Source organism: Typopeltis vanoorti, chromosome 22 (assembly GCF_054136105.1).
Source record: "Typopeltis vanoorti isolate ZY-2024b chromosome 22, IOZ_Tvanoo_1.0, whole genome shotgun sequence".
Lineage (NCBI taxonomy): Eukaryota > Metazoa > Arthropoda > Arachnida > Uropygi > Thelyphonidae > Typopeltis > Typopeltis vanoorti.
In genome coordinates this window covers 53,395,143-53,414,742 of record NC_143570.1, presented here as the reverse complement: position 1 = coordinate 53,414,742, position 19,600 = coordinate 53,395,143, and the positions used below count along the sequence as shown (strand labels likewise).

The 19,600-nt window shown below is 36.6% G+C and overlaps 1 protein-coding gene across 8 annotated transcripts in view; it reads left to right on the top strand.

Moving 5' to 3' along the window:
• The window catches only part of LOC150094422 (tyrosine-protein phosphatase Lar-like), a 1,380,317-nt gene that overhangs the window by 801,356 nt on the left and 559,361 nt on the right, over positions 1–19,600 (top strand). For all 8 annotated transcript variants that reach the window (XM_090412197.1, XM_090412199.1, XM_090412204.1 and 5 more), the window contains one exon: positions 4,256–4,543. In XM_090412197.1, coding sequence (XP_090268323.1) covers positions 4,256–4,543 — 288 coding nt within the window. The remainder of the gene's footprint in view (positions 1–4,255; positions 4,544–19,600) is intronic.

Here is a 19,600-nt window from a genome sequence, read left to right as displayed (position 1 = left end):
TGGATTCTGATGTGTAATGGTGAATCCAAGTCTCATCCATGGTAATAAATCGATGCACGAAATCAGTTTTATTCTTGTTAAAATGCTCCAAAGAGCACTGTTCAGAGATTTTCATGTGAGTGCGTATTTGATCTGCTGTGAGCAAGTGCAAAGCTTTTTCATATGCAATTCTTCATGCAAAATATATTCTACACGTTCTTTTGAAATGCCTATAGTCTCAGCAATTTCATATACTTTGATTCACCTGTCATCCAATACCATATCTTGCACTTGATCAATGATTTCTGGTGTTGTTACACTTTTTGGACGTCCTTCACATGAATCATCTTCAAGGCTGGTGTTGGGCTGGTTATGTTTAATTTTGTAGTCCATTTCTTAATTGTCAAAAATGAAGGAGAAGAGAAGAGTGCCCATAAACTTTTATGAACTTTGAATGAATTTCTTTTGGCATTAAACCTTCTTTTACCAAGAATTTTATAACCACACAATACTCAATTTTATCCATTTCAAGGGATACACACAACACTTTTGCTTCAGACAGCTGTATAAAACAAACTACTTGATAGAATGACTTGCAATTTCATATGGATGCTTATGACAGATGTACCAACTTAGAAAAAAAATCTTTTGCCGATAGTTTTTCCATCTATGGTTGAGGTCGAGAACTTTTCAGACCACCTTTGTAGATGTTACCAGCACTGAATTTTATTATTACTTGACACTTCCAAGGAGAACAAAGACTTGTCGAGGGAAGGCACCTACTCTACAACTCAATCTACCAACTGCATCATCTACACCATCAGCATCTACTGTCCATCACCACCACTAGTATTTGCATATTTACTTATTTTATTTAGCATATGGCTCACACATGAAAAGTTACATTGCATTAATCCTGTATATATGTAAACATAATAATAGACATATGTACTATAATAATAATACAGTCATAAAAGAGAGACTCAAGAATAGACTGGAACTGTATGTCTAGGTTGATTATCCAGTCAACTGTACTTGGTGTAGCGTTGATAAAGTCTGAACAGGTTTCCATTGTATGCATGGCACATTCTACTGTAATATGATTGTCTGGTGAGGTGATCCACAGTCAACACCTGGGCAAGGCAATCATGCCCCATTTGTAAAGCTGATATGCACATCTGCCATGATTGGTGCGGATTCTGTTAAAGGTTGACCAAGTTTTCCAATGTAGGTCAAAACCCGAAGGCATCTGTGTTGGGTCCATTAATTCACGGAAGTCCCCTGTTGAAGTGTTACAGCAGTGTTATGCCACTAGTATTTTCACAGATAATCACAAATATCCATGCCTACTTTGGGATATGAACCTTCAGCCTTTTGGTTGGAGAGCGGATATGCTAACCACTCTGCCAACCAGGCCAGCAATTTTGAAGTAAGATTATGTAATTTTCTAACTCTCCATGTGGTGGAGGTTTCTGGCTAGCCCAGTTAAATGGTATTATGTCCCAAATTAATGGAGTAAATTCTTGTTATATTCTCATTTTTTTCCTTCTAGACTTGTCCTGTAAAATGGCTGCCTTGATTAACTAGTGGACTAATTAACCAGAATCTACTGCACTTCTCCATTGTCTTGAATAATTCCCAGATTCTCAGACAAAATCGGAATTATTTTTCTGAGGTTGTCTCCTACAATTTATCTACAGGTTAACATTTATTGCAATCATTTTCTGCAGAAATCTGTTACATCTGTATATTTCTTTCCTTGGTGTTCTTTCCACTTAAAATGTGTTTTCTCAACTCTCCAGCTAATAACTCTACAAAGCCCAAATCTCCAAGCTCTATGATACCAGACACTACCCAGAAATCCTTACTTATCTAGAAGATGGCTATTTGACTAACCCAATCTCTGTCATGTGTACATACACTATTTGCCCTGAACTTAGCTTACCCCCCCCCCTTTTTTTTTCCTTCCTTTTTTTAGCTTTTCTGAAGTATGTTTCAGAAAATCTTTCCTGGAACATTCAGTAGAGTAGGGAAATTATACTAGTGAGTTTCTAGAATCATTGTATTTTGTGTTATTTACCAATTATTATTATTTGGTGCACTGGTAATGCTGCTTCACTCATCTTGTGCTAAAACTTTTATACTTATTTGTTTAATCATTTCATATCTCTAAAGGCTTTTCTGCCTCAAGTGTTGAAATTTATTCTGGAATACATTCTTCCAAAATATTTTCTACCACTGCTTTATCACTTGTTACCTCACTTAATATTTTTTCAAAAATAATTATTCTAGAGATCCAAAATATCCTTGCTTTAGGTTTATATATATATATATATTAGCTTTATCATATTTGATTCCTTTTATGTTATTCTTTCCTTTATATTTGAACTTTTTCAAATATAAAGGAAATTAAAGCTACATGTATTTTTTCTATTGTCCCATGACTAGTTACTTTTATTGCTGCGTTGTCCAGTTCAACCATCGATATCCAGCCTTTTCAAACTCCTACCTAATCAGTTGCATAGCTAGTGGGGTACAGAGGGGGCAGTCCACCCCAGGCAGCACTTTGAACCTTTTTGGACTTTTACAATTAATTCTAAAAGACAGTCTCGAGAACTCATTTCCAAATTTGTAATACTACTATGAATTTTTCCTCACAATTGCTGCAAGTGTTGTTAGTTGTGAGCAGGGCCTTGCCAACCCAAGGATGCAAGGGGTGCACCGCACCCGGGCAGCATTTTATAGCTAATATCTAATTTGGATTATACAGTGCAGTATTAGGGGCGGCTGATAAAAGTTTGCACCCGGGCGACAAATACCCTTGGCTTGCCCCTGGTTGTGAGAGGAGTTTTCCTAAATAAAATTAATTAAGCATTACCTATATTACTATGAAATAGACTTAATGTTATCGACGATTTGGCCAACAGAAAAGCAAGAAAAAATAACATTTTAGAATGCTGAAATTAAAGTTTTACTTCAAAAATAAATATAGTGTTTTAATTTATTTCCCTATACGTTGTTTTGACTTTTTGTTATTGAGAGGGGCGGCAAACTCGGGGACCGCCCCGGGCAGCAACAGCTCTAGCTACGCCACTGGACCTAATGTATGAATCTCAACCATCATTATGTCCATTATTTTCCGTTTGCGAGTTATATGAGTATTTAATGCCTATTAGACTGTCAAATATTTTGTTCTTGATTGGGAAACAAAAGGAATAAACATAAATCATCTGAAATTTGCAGATGATATTGTCCTAATAGCAGAACAATCTGGAAGAAAGGCTAAATCAGCTAAATGAAGTCTCCAGAGTAATCGGATTAAAAATAAATAGAGAAAAAACAAAAATAATGACGAATAAATACATAAACCATAGAACTGGCAAAGTTGAAAAACCATGAAATAGAACAAGTTACTTCATATGTATATTTGAGCCAATTGTTATCCTTTGAGGATTGCCAAAGAAAAGAGATTGAATTAAGAATTCACCTTGGATGGATGGCTTATGGGAAAATGAGAGATATATTCAGAAGTGACATCCCTATGAGTCTAAAAAGGAAAGCTTTCGACCAGTGCATACTTCCTGTCCTAACATGAGGAGAAACATGGACTTTAACAGAAGCCTTAAACAAAAAGCTGAGAATAACACATCATCGCATGGAGAGAAGTATGCTAAAAATAACATTAAGAGATAGGAAGACAAATATCTGGATAAGATCTCAAACAGGTGTCATGGATATTGTAAAATACATTAAACAGGCTAAGTGGAGATGGGCTGGCCATATTGCCAGATGCAGTGACAGGAGATGGACTAGAAAAACAACAGAGTGGAGATCAATGGATGGAGCAAGAGAACCGAGAAGATGGTGGAGAGATGAACCGGAACAAATTGCAGGAGTGAGATGGATGGGAGAGGCAGAAAACCAAGTGGTCTGGAAAATCATGGGGAGACCTTCATCCAGCAGTGGACAGAACCAAAAGGTTGAAGAAGAAGACAACTGTCAAAAAGTGCAAAAATCTGTAATTTATTTGTAATTGTTATTTTTATTTATATGAACATTGAATCTTCATCTAAAAATTCACTTTTTTCACATATCTCACTCAATAGTGTTGAATGTCACATAACTTGGTATCTTATTTCTCTACTGCAAAATTTATTATGCTTTTGGTATTTGTAGCCCTTTCATATTTAGCCACTTTTGTAATATAAAATCAGAGTTGTATTATTGATATGTAGTCTCTTAGCTACTTATTCTCATGATTGTTTTTTTATTTTAGCGCTTCCCAGGCCACCAACAAATGTGCAAATTTCAGATGTCACAGCTACATCTGTGCGACTCTCATGGTCTTATGATATTGGTTCAGAAAACATCATTTATTATGTCATTCAGTACAAACCCAAACAGGCTAATCAAGAGTATAGTGAACTCAGCGGTATTAATACTATGTTTTATTCTGTCCGTGATCTTACACCCTACACTGAATATGAATTCTATGTAATAGCTGTAAATGCTATAGGTCGGGGTTCTCCTAGTACACCTGCTGTGGTTACCACTGGAGAAACAGGTAAGTTAAATTTAATCGTGCTTGTTTGTTTGTTTTTTTGCTAACAAACCAAAAAAAATTAAATATTACTTAGAATATATCATATAGTAAGATAGTCAATATTATTTATCATTAACCTCAATAAGAGGTTAATGCTGATTTGAAAATTATCAGTTCTGATTATCATTATCGATAATCAGTTAAAAATTTATTGTACAACACTAAGGCTAGTAATTAAATTAAAATAACCACACTTATTGCAAAAAGCTTTAATTTCTAACAAATTCTGTTTTTAAATATTAATATAATTATCTATAAAAAAAGGGGAATTTGTTAATGAATTGCTGTGATAGAAAAGTAATCCCTTCAGTTATTGGGATGCCATTAGGATCAACTTGGTATCCAAGTTGATCAGGATTCTTCTAATGTTTTTCTGGTAGAAGGTTGTACATGCAATGCAGTGTTTCATGTAAAAATTGGAGGTGATTTGCCTTAGCCATCCATGCAGGAGGTGGATGAGAAGAATGATGATGAAAGAAGGTTAGTTTTATCTTTAGGTAGTGTTGCAGTACTGCGAGCTAGGTGAGTGACAGAGATGGGAGCACAGTTGAACAAAAATTGCACCCAGCAGCCTTTGCAAGAGAGTGACTAAGAAGGTATGACTGTCATTAGCAGAGGAAGCAAGTTTTCTATTTATTTATTTTGAACCGCCTTAGTATACTTCTGGGAAAACCATGACTTGGATGTTGGGCAGGAATTTCTGTTGAGCAGAAAATGAAGACTCCTTACCAACATGGACAATTTTTGTAACATGATCACAGTGAGAATCTGAATCTATAGAATGGAAACAGTAGCCTCACCATGGAAAGGATATGCAAGTCTTGAAGATTTTCCTATTTGGTATGGTTGTAGTGCCAAAGGATATGAGTTTATGAATGGATGGTGGGGAGAGCATTCATCTAGCGATGAAACTCGTATGCTGCAATTACGATCTGAATTACCAAGAGGAGAGATCAACTCACTAGTATATGTGGAAGGAGGGCTTGTTTATTAAAAAAAAAAAAAAACCCAATGTTGGGTGAGTGGAAAGGATTGTTGGTATTCTGGTTAGTGAAATCGGACTTCAAGGATAAGAAGTTAGAGAGGTCAGAATGATTTTCAGAATTAGTAGGAACAGTAAAGACAACAGATTAATGATACATAATGAGGTAAGGAAATCTTAAGATGCATAATCTTGAATCTCCTCTTTTTCATTTTATATGGCTTTAGGTTTCCTTACCTCATTATGTATCATTTATCTGTTGTCTTTACTGTTCCTACTAATTCTGAAGATCATTCTGTGCCAATGGATATCAAACCATGGCATAGCATAAGTACCACATTTTTGGTGAAAGGAATCAAATGGAATACAATATAAACAGTTAAGATGGTTGTTGTTAAGATAGTTGGGTTTAGTCAAAACCCAGAGATTAGGTTTAGATGTTTGTAGGTGATGGTGCACATCATATAAATTGGCATTTATTTCACAAATCTTGAAGTGCATGTGAAAGGTTTTTTTTTTTTTCTGTAAAGTTGAGTTTTTTTAGATGATTTTTGTAATGTTTTAGGACAGTTTCTTTCTTCTTTTTTTTTTTTAACCTGCAATGACATTTGTCTGTTGGGGTTTATTGTCATGTAGGGGTTTAAGAAGTGAATCAAAAAAGAGTAGGGTAATATACAGCTGGAGGAGACTCTTAGATATACTGCCCATACAGAAAACATTCAGTCTCCATGGCCTCAACAATGATTCTCACCCACCAATACACAGCCATCCTGCAGGTCATGATTTGGTAGCATAGACGGTAGTAGGATTATGCTCCAGCTATCAGAAACTTCCTAAATATGTGTAGTATCAGGTTCAGTCTCATACACTATTTGGCTGTCAGCTTGCTTATCTGTTTTACTTATACCCTTGAAGATAGGGATCTCTGCAGTATGTTTGCCATGATGCCCTTGAAGGGTATCAGGGGAAAACCTTAACTCCTCTTCTGTGGACTAAATATAGATTCAGCTGCTTCAGGTCTCATTAAGCAAGGTATTTCATTGGGCATTGAAGGTAATCTTCCACCTTGTAGGTCTAGTTAATGTATCCTCACTAGGAAGGCATTCTTCAATAGTAGAAATGCTTGGTGATAGTATCAGAACCCCTTTAGTGGAAATGGTCTTCACACACAGAAGGCAGAGTGGTCTTGACAAGAGAGGATATATATATATATTATATCACTGATCCATTGTTGGCCCAGAGATGAATTATTTGTATTGATTTGCAAAACTGTCTTCAGACACTGAGAAGTCTGCTAGACTCTACTGATCTCTCAGATCCACATTTGTTCTGCCATATAAGGAGGTGTCTGAATATTTGCCTTTGTTGGATCCCAAACCTTGTTGACATTAAGGTAAATGAGGCTATAGATACTGCAGTTAGGTCAGCATGTCTCTGAAAATCCCATTATTTGTCTGTCCCTTACCCCAGTTACTGGCAATTTGTAAGTCAAAAATTATTATTCCAAGGGTCAAAGACTAGCAACAGTTCTACCTGATTAAACCTGAAATTAAATTATGGTGGTCAAGTCCATGCAAGGACCATGAATTGGGAATTTTACTTTCTCTGCTCCACATAGTTCCTAATCTTCTTACATACTCCTTCCTATTAAAGGTGATGACATACCTGTATATGAATTCTGTGGTTCTGCTTTACTATGGCATATTTTAATTGGCTACCTTTATTTTGTCAATGAGTGCAGTCACTTTAGACTTTTAATCATCTCCTTGATCCTGGATTTCCCTGATATACATTGTGTTTTTAAATACCTACAAAGATTAACTTTTATATTTGTATACATATATCTATATTTGTGAGAGCCTCCGTAACTCGGTTGTTACAGACAACCCTTTGGTCAGAAAGACCTGGGTTTGATTCCTGTCAGTGACATGAGGAACCTTTATCTGGTCTCTTTTGAAAAGGTGAGTTAGCCGGTCTCATACAAAGGTAGGGTTTTTTTTTTCACATGGAAACTCTGGTTTTTCGTCCCCCAGAACAGGCAAAGTCCCTTGAACACAGTCTCATCTACATACATAGGACACACTGGGAGGTATAGGGCCAACCACCTTATCCTCAAGATGGTTGCAAGAATAAAAAACCTTGACACTGTAAAAAAAAAGGTAGAAGATGAGATTAAGAAAGAATACCTGTATTAGTACACATACAAACACAGCTGTGTAAGATGATCTTTGTACATAATTAAAAACACAGTGTATATCAGGGAAATAAGATTACCTGCTTGAGTGTGTCTACATCCCCCCCACACACACACATGTAACTCCTCTGCCAATACCATACCAAATTATATATTTGAAAAACAAATTTGGTATGAAAACCAGGAATAAACAGACAAAGAAATTTGCAGAAACATTGAAAACATCAATTGCATCCTGAAAGACAGAATGTATAGAACAAACCAAACACGTTTTGCTTGCTCTATACATCAGTTAAACATGTCAGCTATTTAGGCACAATTTTTAGGAAAGATGGCAAATTAAATTTGGAAAAGACAACAGAATTAATAAAACTAGTATGGTAGGAAGTTAACTGAATAAATGTGTACAGAATTAGAGAGAAAATTAGACCACTAAACTAGCTGTGCACAGGAGTGTTCAAACAGGTTTTAACATATGGATCTGAGAGTTGGATCATGTTAAAAACTAGGATATTAGGAAAGAACTTGAACAGAGCTAATCTCAGGTGAGATGGTCACTTAAACAGAATGGGAAAGAAAAGATTATCAAAACAGGTGTTCTTTTGCCAGGATAGTAGGAAAATGACCTAGAGAAAGACCATAGTCAAGTGGTTAGCGTATCTGCTCTCCAGCCCAAAGGCTGGGTTCAAATCCCGCCATGGACATGGATGTTTGTGATTGTGAAAATACTAGTGTTGGTCAGCAGTAGATGGTGTTGGTATAGATGATGAAGGTAGTTGCAGTTTGTTGTAGTTGGTGAATTGAGTGATGGAGACAGAGTTGTAGAGTAGGTACCCTCCCTCGATGAGTCTTTGGACTCCCTGGAGGTGTCATATAATAATAATAATAATAAAGATCTGGGTAGATTGATTCATTAAGAAGTGCCTTAGAAGACAGAAATATAAAATTAATTTTGAAGAAAATTGTCAGTATAAATTAATAATGTGTAACTTTTTCATATCATACTATTGTAACCTTCTGTACATCCCTCGAGGAGTTTGCTATTGATTTTTTTTAAAATTAATTTTGATTTATATCAAATCAAATCAATCAACTAACGCCTTTTATTCCCTAATAGGGAGAAGGCGAGGCCTTTATACCCTATCTAGCTTTTGGAGACTGAGTGGGCAGTTCAGTCTCCATCGGTAGCCAATCAGAGATATCTGGCCCATGTCTATCACTAATTATAGCAGCAGCCGATGAAGAGGCTGGCAAACAGGTGCTGCCATCTCTTGGTACCTAACCCTAACAAGATATGTCACTGTCTGAAATAATGTGGGTACTACGGTCCATTTTCTTGAGTTTACGGGATGAAAAACCCGAGTTTCCAGGAGGAAAAACCCGCTTGCCTGTGCCAGAGATCGACTAACTCGGGAACCGGTCGAAGTTAGGCTTAGAAAAAGTTCCTCCAGTCAGCGACTAGACTAGAACCTAGGTCTAACTTCAAGTGGCCAAGCGCAGAGGATGCAAGCGCCACTTCCACTGAGCTACACACACTTCTAGCTTGATTTATAATTTATATCAGGATTTTTTCTTATATTTTTACCATTGATACGGTAAAATCTTGCATGATAAGCATGCTGATGTTTTTTCCTCCTTTCTTTGACACATTAGCAACTAATGTATCAAAAAAAAAAATAAATAAATAAATACCTCATACGGCTACAATAATTATCTCTCCCCAAACTGTGGTGAACTGTAGAATGGCCTGTAGTCAAGGAAACTCAAAACAGAGCATGTGATAGTTTTGCAGATGCCAATCACAAGAAAGTTAATTGATTTCAAACATACATTTGATACATCTCAGTCAGTCACCTGAGTCCAGTCTGCATCTTCTGTAACTGAATCAACAACACCGAAGCAGTCTGGTTAATGGAGTACAGATATACCACCCACCTATCTACTTTCTATTCTGGAACACAACAAATGTACAATTGCTGATCCAAAAGCAATTGCAGGTACCCATGAAAGAGCAGAGAAAGCATGGAATTTTGATCTCTTCAAATTGCCTGGAAATTTTATGACAAGTCATTCAAAAATACAACTTTGGTCCTAGTTATTCTCTCTATTTTTAATTAAAACTTTCCTTTCTAACCAAATCTTCCATGTTCAAGTGAGATTTGCTCTCTTTCTCCCAGAGGGAGAGTACCACCACAACAACACTCTGTTAAGTCTTGCACTATTTGCTGCTTAACTTTACTGCTTAACTCAGTAGCAGAATACCTTCCTCTTACTGTAAACAGTTCCTTATGTTGTGATGAGTTTTACCATTCTTTATCACATTTGCAGTACAGGATTACAGAAAGACAGAACTTGCAAACAGCCGAAAATTTTTGCTGCTGAAGACATTTTTGACAAATATAATTTTCATCCCAACCTAGAACTAAGACTAGAATAAATGCTAATACAGTTCTAACAGGGATGAAGTTGTAGGGACTCATTTTCAAATTAAATTAATTTAATTAAATTAAAATTTTTTTTTATCTCACTTACACCAATTATCAGATGAGTGACAAAGAGCAGTGGAACATCTTCCACTTCTTGGGATGCAGACTGATGTGCCTATACAAAGCACTTATTGAATCAATACTCATTTATGGTTCTTGAGTTGGTGTCTCTGCCAGAGAGAGAACATTTTTGATTGGATCCTGTCCACCATAGCTGTGCTTGACTATCACTTAATCCTAGTCTTTACATTCAAGCCAATGAACCATCACTCTTGTTTAATGACAGCAGCTGTATTTAAAATGCTTAGCATTTTAAATACCATCACACCGGGACAAGTTTTTTTTTTTTTTTTTTTTCCTCATTGGAATAAATCTATAATAACACTTGTCAGATTTCCCTATTCCTTTTTTTTTATTTTTTTATCTGCATCAGTGCTTCCCAAACTGTGGGCTGCAGCCCCCTTGGGGGCTGTGAAATAATGAAAACAAATTTAAAATGTTTTAAGTCTAAGTAGATTTTTTTTAATCTTAAAAGAAACGTGTTTAATTTTTATTGCTTATTATTTCTTTTTTACATTTTAATAGAAAAAATCACACACTGGTGTTGGTTCAGAAATTTTGCTTCTTACGTATTTCGACGCTTAATGAATATTAGTAAATATATGCTTATTCATATAAGTTTCATTTCAAAGATATTGATAAGAAGCACAAAAAAAGATTACAAACGCAAAATCTTGAATATAAATTCTATTGAATATAAATACAATAAATATTATAATAATATGTGTCTGTATTACGATTTTTTTTCGATGGGGGCCGTGAAATATTTTAATTTTTCCAAAGGGGGCCTTTGCATCCATAAGTTTGGGAAGCACTGATCTACATATTAAAGAATTTCTATAAGCTCTACACATTATAATAGACCATACTGCACTTGTGCATTCTACCTTGGCATGCCCTCATAATAGATGGAAGGTTATACCTTCCATCCTTCTCTGTTTTTACCAGCATGTCTTCAAAATACACAGAGCATAATACTCCGATTTTCTACCAGTCTATACAGATGATTCAAAATCAGATTACCCAATGGCATCTTCTGTTGACTTTCAAACAGCATATTTCCAAATGGATTTCACTTGAATGTATTAACCATACTGCTGAACTGAATGCCATAGAGCTTACATGAAATCATGTAAAAACTGGAATGTACCAAAAGTGCATTATATACCCTGATATGTTAATTTTCTTTTATATTTTGAAAATTATTTACTATATTTGTGAGATATCAAGAAACTGTATTTGTGAGATATTAAGAAAGGGAAAAGATATTAGATATCTGGGAATAATAACAAGTAGGGAATTGATATGCAGTGAACACATTGTAGAAATAATAATAATAATAACATAAAGGATCATTGGTTATATCTCTCATGATAAAACATTGATACAGCAGTATCACGATTACTCTGCTCAGATATGGTTGACTGAGGTTTTATAAAGAAGAGGTGGAGAGGATGCAAAGAGTTATCAGAGTATTATCAGATGTGGAATATTTATCATTAGTTTAGATAGACTGTGGGATATATAATTCATAACTTATTTTAATTGGTTTATAATTTAATTTTGGTTTGCTAATTTTAATTTAGTCTGGTGTTGTAATATTGTTAAAACAAGTTATAAATAACATCCTACAACTAAGCCTGTAAACTAGACTGTTGACTACAATGTTTACTATTTAAATAGACATTATTGAATAGATGAAAGAGATGGTCTTTTATTGTATGGCAGGAGGGAAGAGAATAAATGATCATTCCTAAAAATTTAAGATTGTGGTTATCATGAACTTCAGAAGATTTTAGTATATCATCATATGGGTTCAAAGAAAGGCATGATTAACATTACGTAAGTTAAGTGTGGGGCTTCCCATTTGGACTTGAAGCAAGTTTTGTGCAACTTTGACTTTTCAGAGTTGCACATATTTATTAGAACATTGATGAAAGGTAGGAATTTTGAGCTGCTAGCAATATGCTTTTTTTTTTTTTAATTGTGAATTGCCTTTTGCTCTTTTTTGCAGACCCATACTAATGTGCAAGGTTAGAATTGTAGGTGGAATAATGCATGATTTTTGTTTTGTGTTTAGAAGTTTTTTTGTTAATATTAGTAGGCAAGTTAAAAAATAATAATAATGGGCATCAATCCATTTGTCACTGTTAGTCATACAGTGTCAATAAGGCTCAGAATCTATAAGAGATGCTTAGGAGAAAGTTATTTCTAAATTAGTAAGAAGCTTCCTATGAGAGAAATAGTGTAGTGTGTCCACAATGACCTTGATCAGCCCTCATATGGGCTATTGTGCACAGATTTGGTCGCCAGGTTTCCATGGTGACAAGGATATTTTGGAAAGGGTCCAGAGAAGATTCACAAAGGTGGTCAGTGGTCTTTGAAATGTGGAGTATGAGAACAGATTGAGAGAATGTAAGTTGCAGTGGCTCATGAATTGGAGGAAAAGGGGGGGGTATAATTGAGACATATAAGCTACTCAGGGGTTGTTAGTCCTCACAGTTTGCCTAGTGGCTATGTGCTTCACAACCATATGCCTGGGGAAGGAGTATCCTAGGTTCGATTCCTGTCAATCATGTGAAGAGCTTAAGGATCTTCCTCAGCCATAGCCAAGTTAGCCGGTATTGGGCATGGACAGCAGGGTTTTTTCCACCAGTTTATCTGGGGTTTTTCATCCTGCAAGCCAGCAAACTGACCTCGTGAGCACACAGGATACAGCCATAGGATATAGTACGGCAAGGAAGGCAACAGAAAACCACCTTGCTCATAATCATCTCCCTAGTATGGTAGCATATAGCTCCCCCCCCCCCTTTCCTCCGACTGTATGGCAAAAGGGAATAGATAGATAGATAGGAGTTGTTATCATAGCATGGAAGAGATTTTTCATAGAATGGAAGAGAAGGTAGAACAAGAGGCCATTGCTGTAAACTGTATAAGGAGGATGTGAGCAGAGGAGAAGGTTACTTTACATTGAGAGTTGTTGGTGAGTGGAATGCATTGCCTAAGTGTGTTGTGAAATGTAGACACATTGAATCAGTTTAAGGCACAGTTGGATGAGCATTGTGTGCAAAAGTGTGTACCTCCCATGATGAGTCTCTGACTCCATGAAGGTCAGATGATAGTAATAAATAATAATAATAGTATAATTATCAAGATTCATGTGCTAGCTGATCATTACTGATAGTAAATGCTTCTACATCTCTTCCAGCTGTTACTGGAAAGTTACTGGAATGAATGTTTTATCAGCTGGGATAGTAGAATTGCAAGAGATCAAATGAAGGAATATAGTCAAGAAAACAAAACAAAAATTAAATGGATTTTGTGGTAGGATTAGGAAAGCAATGCAAACAACAAATGAAATGTACAGTGTGAAGAAATTTTAAACCAGAAGAGAGCTAAATAGACATACAGGGTGTTCGGGATAAATTTGACAGTTTCGTAAGGAAAAAGAAAATCTTCTTTGTATCTATTAAATTTAATGAATTGACAAAAAAACATTACAGGCAGAGTTAATTACAATACTATCAACAAGATTTACTCAAAATAACCACCATTAGCATCGATCACAGCTTCAATTCTGCTTCGGAACCTCGAACAAGCTGATGCTACAGTCTCCCTGGGAAGGGCCGCAAAAATTGTTTTAATTTTATCCATTAACTGGGCTTTTGTATTACTGGAAGTGCGATTGGTGTCTTTTTCAACTGCGCCCCATACAAAATAATCCATGGGGTTAAGGTCTGGGGAGTTTGGAGGCCAAACATTTGGACTGGTGAAGTCGTAGAAATTTTCAGACAACCATTTTTTACTTTTCCCAGAGGTGTGGCAAGGGGCCGAATCCTGCTGCCATACATACGGCCTACCATTGGCTACCCTTGTTATCCAGGGCTTGACTACAGTTAGCAACTCCACGAACAAAGCCCGAATTCCAATGCCAGGGTTCTTCAACACCTGTTCCTGCAGATTTGCGAGGAATTCTGCTGTACGAACGCAATCAGATCGTCTGCTAGGGATCTTTCTTCTTGCTACATCCTCGTAGTCACCATTGCAAGTCTCTAGTTCATGCCTGATTGTTTTTACTGTATTCAGGGAGCATTGGGCAGCAGTCGTAATATCCTTATTTTGATGGCGGGCACGAATCATCATGATACAAGTTATTCTCTTCCATGATTCAGGTGGGTTCCAGCTATCCATCCTTTCTGACATCTTGTATATGAATGAAGAAGGGTCCAAACTTTTAAATGAAGAGAAGTGTGTGTTAATACATGTAACTTACGGAAAAATATAATTAATTATAAATATGTCAAATTTATCCCGAACACCCTGTGTGTGTATATATATATATATATATATAGAGAGAGAGAGAGAGAGAAACTCCTTTAAGAAAGAAAGAATCACAGGAATAGACAGGTAAGGGTAAGACTGATAATTGATGAGGAAGCTGATGGCAGCTCATATGTGATACTTGGTAGGAAGACTTTTGTAAGAATGATGCAAGTTCAAATAAATTTTTTGGGTTAATTATATGCTCTGTTGCTGTTGAAGTCCCATGCTGCCATTATCAGCTGGGATAGTAGATAGTGTGTGTTTGTGTATTTGTTTCAGGTTTTGTACAAAATCTCTAAACTTAGAGCAATATATACTATACAGGCATCAAAAACAAGGTGACAGGGCACTTTGTCTGTTCACAAGCCACATTTTGATTTTAGTTGTTTTGTGAAATGTGAGGTGTGCTATGAGGATAAATTACGGATTTTTCAAGTGAATGGAAGGAGAGGGTGTGTGTGTGTGCAAAGTTGAACTTGAATATTGTGGATATTAGAAAAAAATTGGTAAGGTTGAAGATATATCAGTAACTGAAGGTGAGAGTAGTGAGACCGTAACAAGAAGATTGAGTGCCTGTCTGATAGTGAAGAGATTTACTGATAAAGAGTAGCAAGTGAGTGGTAAGGAAGTTATGACAGAGCAGGTGAGTGAGGTGGTGAAAAAAAAGTGATTTGAGCATAGCAAAAGTCAGGAATAGAGAATGTGGCACAAATGCAATGAATAACACAGCAGAGAGTAATAAGACAGTAAAACAGTAGAAGAATAAAGGCAGAATGGTGAAGAAGCAAATATCAAAGATATGAACATAAGAGAGGATATTAGAAAAGAATTGGCATGGTTGAAGAATGAATTGAGACTTGTGCAGAGTGAGATATTTTGTTTAGAGAAGAGATTGGTAGTTGGAGGAGTAAGAAGGAAGGCGCCAGTGGTAAGATGAGTCAAAGATGAATAATTGCAGTGGAATGGGGAAAGCAGTATAGTTGTGTTGGGAGGACTATGGTGAAAGATGTGAAAATAGAGCAGGTGTCAAAAGTATATCTCTGGGAAGAGCAACAATATAAAGAGTGGCTGAGGAGAGGAAATACAGAAAAGTTGACTCTGCTTGTAGGAGCAGATTATTTGTGAGGAAGTGTGAATGAGATATCAGGGATTTATACATGTTACTAGAGACAGTGAAGCAGAAGAGTATGGAAGAGAGAATTGTGGTTCTAAAAGTATGGTAGTAAAGTGCTGAGGAGAAGAATAGTAATTACAAAGTGCATGATAGATGGAATATTTATTTTCAAGTAGTCTTCTACTTTTTAAGCTGTTTGCTACTGTTGGTCTGCATTTGAGTGAGAGAGTAGATTGTTCATGAGAAGATATGAGTGTGTAGCCTGTCAGGGGAAACAAAAACTAGAAGGTTGGACTGTGAATGTAAAATACCAGAATTCATGTCAGATAAAGGACCAAGGAAGACAACATAAAGATGTGGGGATGGTCTCAGTGAGAACAACAAGAGTCAAAGGTTTGGAATATTGGGGGCTAAGAAATTGTGGAAAGGAAAGGTGGAACCTGGGAGTGGGACTACTATGCTTATACCAGTGAGAGGAGAATAAGGGTGCAGAGTTTGTGACCTTGATACAGTCAGTCAATAAATCGTTGTTGTCAGTGAGATGTAGTTAACATAGGATGATGTACTTACAGGAATAAAATTTGATTATTATAGCATTTTTCAAAAAGAGAGGAAAAAAAAAAATCGGTGGCATATGACTGATTTCAGAAGAGTTTGGCCCCTCCATGTAGAACTTGAAGAAAGTAGTAGTAGTTATACATTTGGTGTGAGGTTAAGGTAAGCATGGATTTTAGATATTTAGTGGATTGCTACAAGCCAGGAAATGTAGGAGATGATTCTGAAATGTTTCGGCACATGAGACTCATAAGTGATAAGGAAGGTGATAATATGATTTTAACTATGGAAGCATTGATTGGAAACAGGAAATAATATTTGAGTAAGGAAATTGTCACTAAGTAGCTCAATTCCTTGAGCTACTTAGTGACAATTACATCATGCAACATAATTCATTCAACTTGTTGGACATAAGTGTTGGATTTAATAATATTATCTCATATCGTGATAAGAAAATATGTCACCAGTTTGGGAGGGTGATCATGTGGTTTTGACTTTGAGAGTGGCTAGGCAGGTGCAAAATAAAAGAGTTATATTCTGCCTTTGCAGAATAAAAGAGTTGTGTGAAATTACAGATAAGGGGAGGATTCTGATAAATTAAGGAGATTGGTGATGTGTGCAGCAGCATAGTCACTTGAAGGAGGATAAATCAGCATTCCTGGGACTTGGTCTAAAAATCAGTTACTTATGGCATTGTTAGATTGTATTTCTAAGGTTAAGAGGATAAATAAAGTAGAGGTGAAATGGATGAATCATGAGTTATGCAGGAGCATATGAGAAAGAGGATGTTATGGAGGAGATATAAAGAACAGTCTATCCCTTTCTACAGTTAGGGTGCAAGTTGAAGGAAGAGTGAATATGAAAGATTGACTTTAGTTTCTGCAGATGGAACACTGGTCCCATCTGCTGAAGATATAGTGGAAATGCTCAATAAGTATTTCATTAATGTATTTCATGTGGGGCAGGGATAGGAGTGTAGTGTTGAATAACAATAGGAAAGCATGCAGAAGAATGAGAGTTCAAGAATGGGAAGTATTTAAATCATTAAATAACATTGATGTCAATAAGACTGTGAGACTATATGGTATATCACCATGGATGTTACAGGAATGCACAAAAGAGCTTTCAGTGCCCTTGATGTGGTCGTTTAACAGTGTGAGTGAGAGTGAGTGATCAGGTATAGTGGTGATGATGTTAGAGAGGATGGTTAAAGACAGATTACAAACCTTGATTAAAAATGGAACTCTTTCAAGAGAGCAGCATAGGTGTGTTAAGGAGAACTCATGATTTAGCAACATGATTACATTTTATAATAAGGTGACTGACACTATCACACATCACACATGGCTTTGACCATCACACATAAAAAACTCAGCCTACTTCAAAGCCAGTATAGGAAACCTAACGCTCCAACATAATGACATAATGGTCAGTTTTGATGTCTCCTCCTTATTCACAAATGTCCCCCTCAAAGAAACCTTAGAGCTAATCCAAGCTAAATTTCCTCCCGATATCTCAGCCCTATTTCAGTTCACAATGAACCCAGGCTATTTCGTTTGGCAGGAAAAATTCTACAAACAGATAGAGGGGGATGGCCATGGGTTCACCACTTTCCCCACCTTTGACCAACTTCTTTATGAAGACTTTTGAAGAGAAAGCCTTAAACTCTGCCCCACAAAAACCTACCATATGGCTTCGCTACGTTGATGATGTGTTTGCTATTTGGCCACATGACCCGGATACACTCCTCTCCTTCTTAACACATTTAAACAACCAACACTCTAGAATCAAGTTCACCCTGGAAAAAGAGAAAAACAATAGCTTCCCCTTCCTAGACACACTAGAACCTGCCAACCTGATGGAACCTTGGTTTTCTCAGTTTATAGAAAACCCACCCATACAGGCAGATACATTCATCAACAATCCCACCCACCCCCTCACAACCCACTAATCACATCCTTAACACTTTCTCAGCCAATGGCTACCCCCCCCCCCCAAAATACTAAAACCAATTATCCAACCCCCCCCCCCCCTTCACAAAAAAGATTACTCTAAATCCATCACCATTCCCTACATCCAAGGCAGCTCGGAAAAAATCAACAAAATCCTAAAAAAACATGACTTGACCTCTTGTTACAGACCATATAGAAAATTAGCATCCCTTATCCGCTCCACTAAAGATCAACCACTTCCCCTAGACCTACCTGGTGTATACCAGGTCCCTTGCAACTGTAAATTGTTCTACTTTGGCCAAACAGGCAGGACAGCAAATATCAGAATCTCAGAACACAAGGACTACATCCGATTTCACCAGTACAGCCACTCTGGGCTTGCAGCCCATGCTCTGGATACTCGCCACAGAATAAGGTGGAAGAAAGCCACAGTAATACACCGCAGCAAGTTCAAATATGAAAGACTATTCATGGAATCAGCTTCAGCCCTTCAGAACATGCCAAATCTCAACAAATTTGGATGCATGAGACTGCCCGAAATTTGGGAAACATATATCAAAAGAACTTCAGCCCAAAGTCCAAGAACACCTAATATAGACTGCCGGGGGGGGGGGGGAGCACCATCAGGACTTTAGGAAAATGGTAGCTTCCTTGCTTCATTTCTCATTTGCTGTTATGTAGTAATTGCATGCACGTGTCTTTATCTTAAGTTTCCATGAAGATGGCAACATGACGTTGCCGAAATATCGGAAAGTATATATTAAAGTTGATTTAATTTATATTTCTAGTGTATGCTGTCAATTCCTTAAGTATTTAGTTATCATATAGGAAAATTATTGCATAGGATAATGAATGATGAGGATAAGAGATTATTCTTAGAAACTGTTCAATGATCATGTGAATAAGAAAGTGAAAAGGTGATTTTTGCATGCAGGTGGTGAATGAATGGAATGCCAGAGTGAGTGGTGAGTGCTCCAATACTTGAATGCCTTCACCTATTCATTTGAATGCTTCCAGTTTTCATTTTAATCTCTATCCAGCCATTGATATTTTATTCCTTATACAATGTCATTTCTTTGGGCTCTGAGTAGTATCACTCTAACCATTTGTGTGTTGTGATTGTTATAGTTTCTTGATATTGGCTCAGTGTTTTTGTAGAATTTTAGTACATTTCATTGCAAAGCTAAAAAGATAAAATTCAGTGCAGTATATTGATGAGATAGTAAAGGATTGGGGGAGTAACAGTGAATAAGTAGTTGAAGTTTGGTAAACACAGAGCAGCTCTTCTAAAGGATTTATGGAAAGGATTGTTGAAAAGACCATTCTGTCATTGTCTAAGCAATTAATTCTGC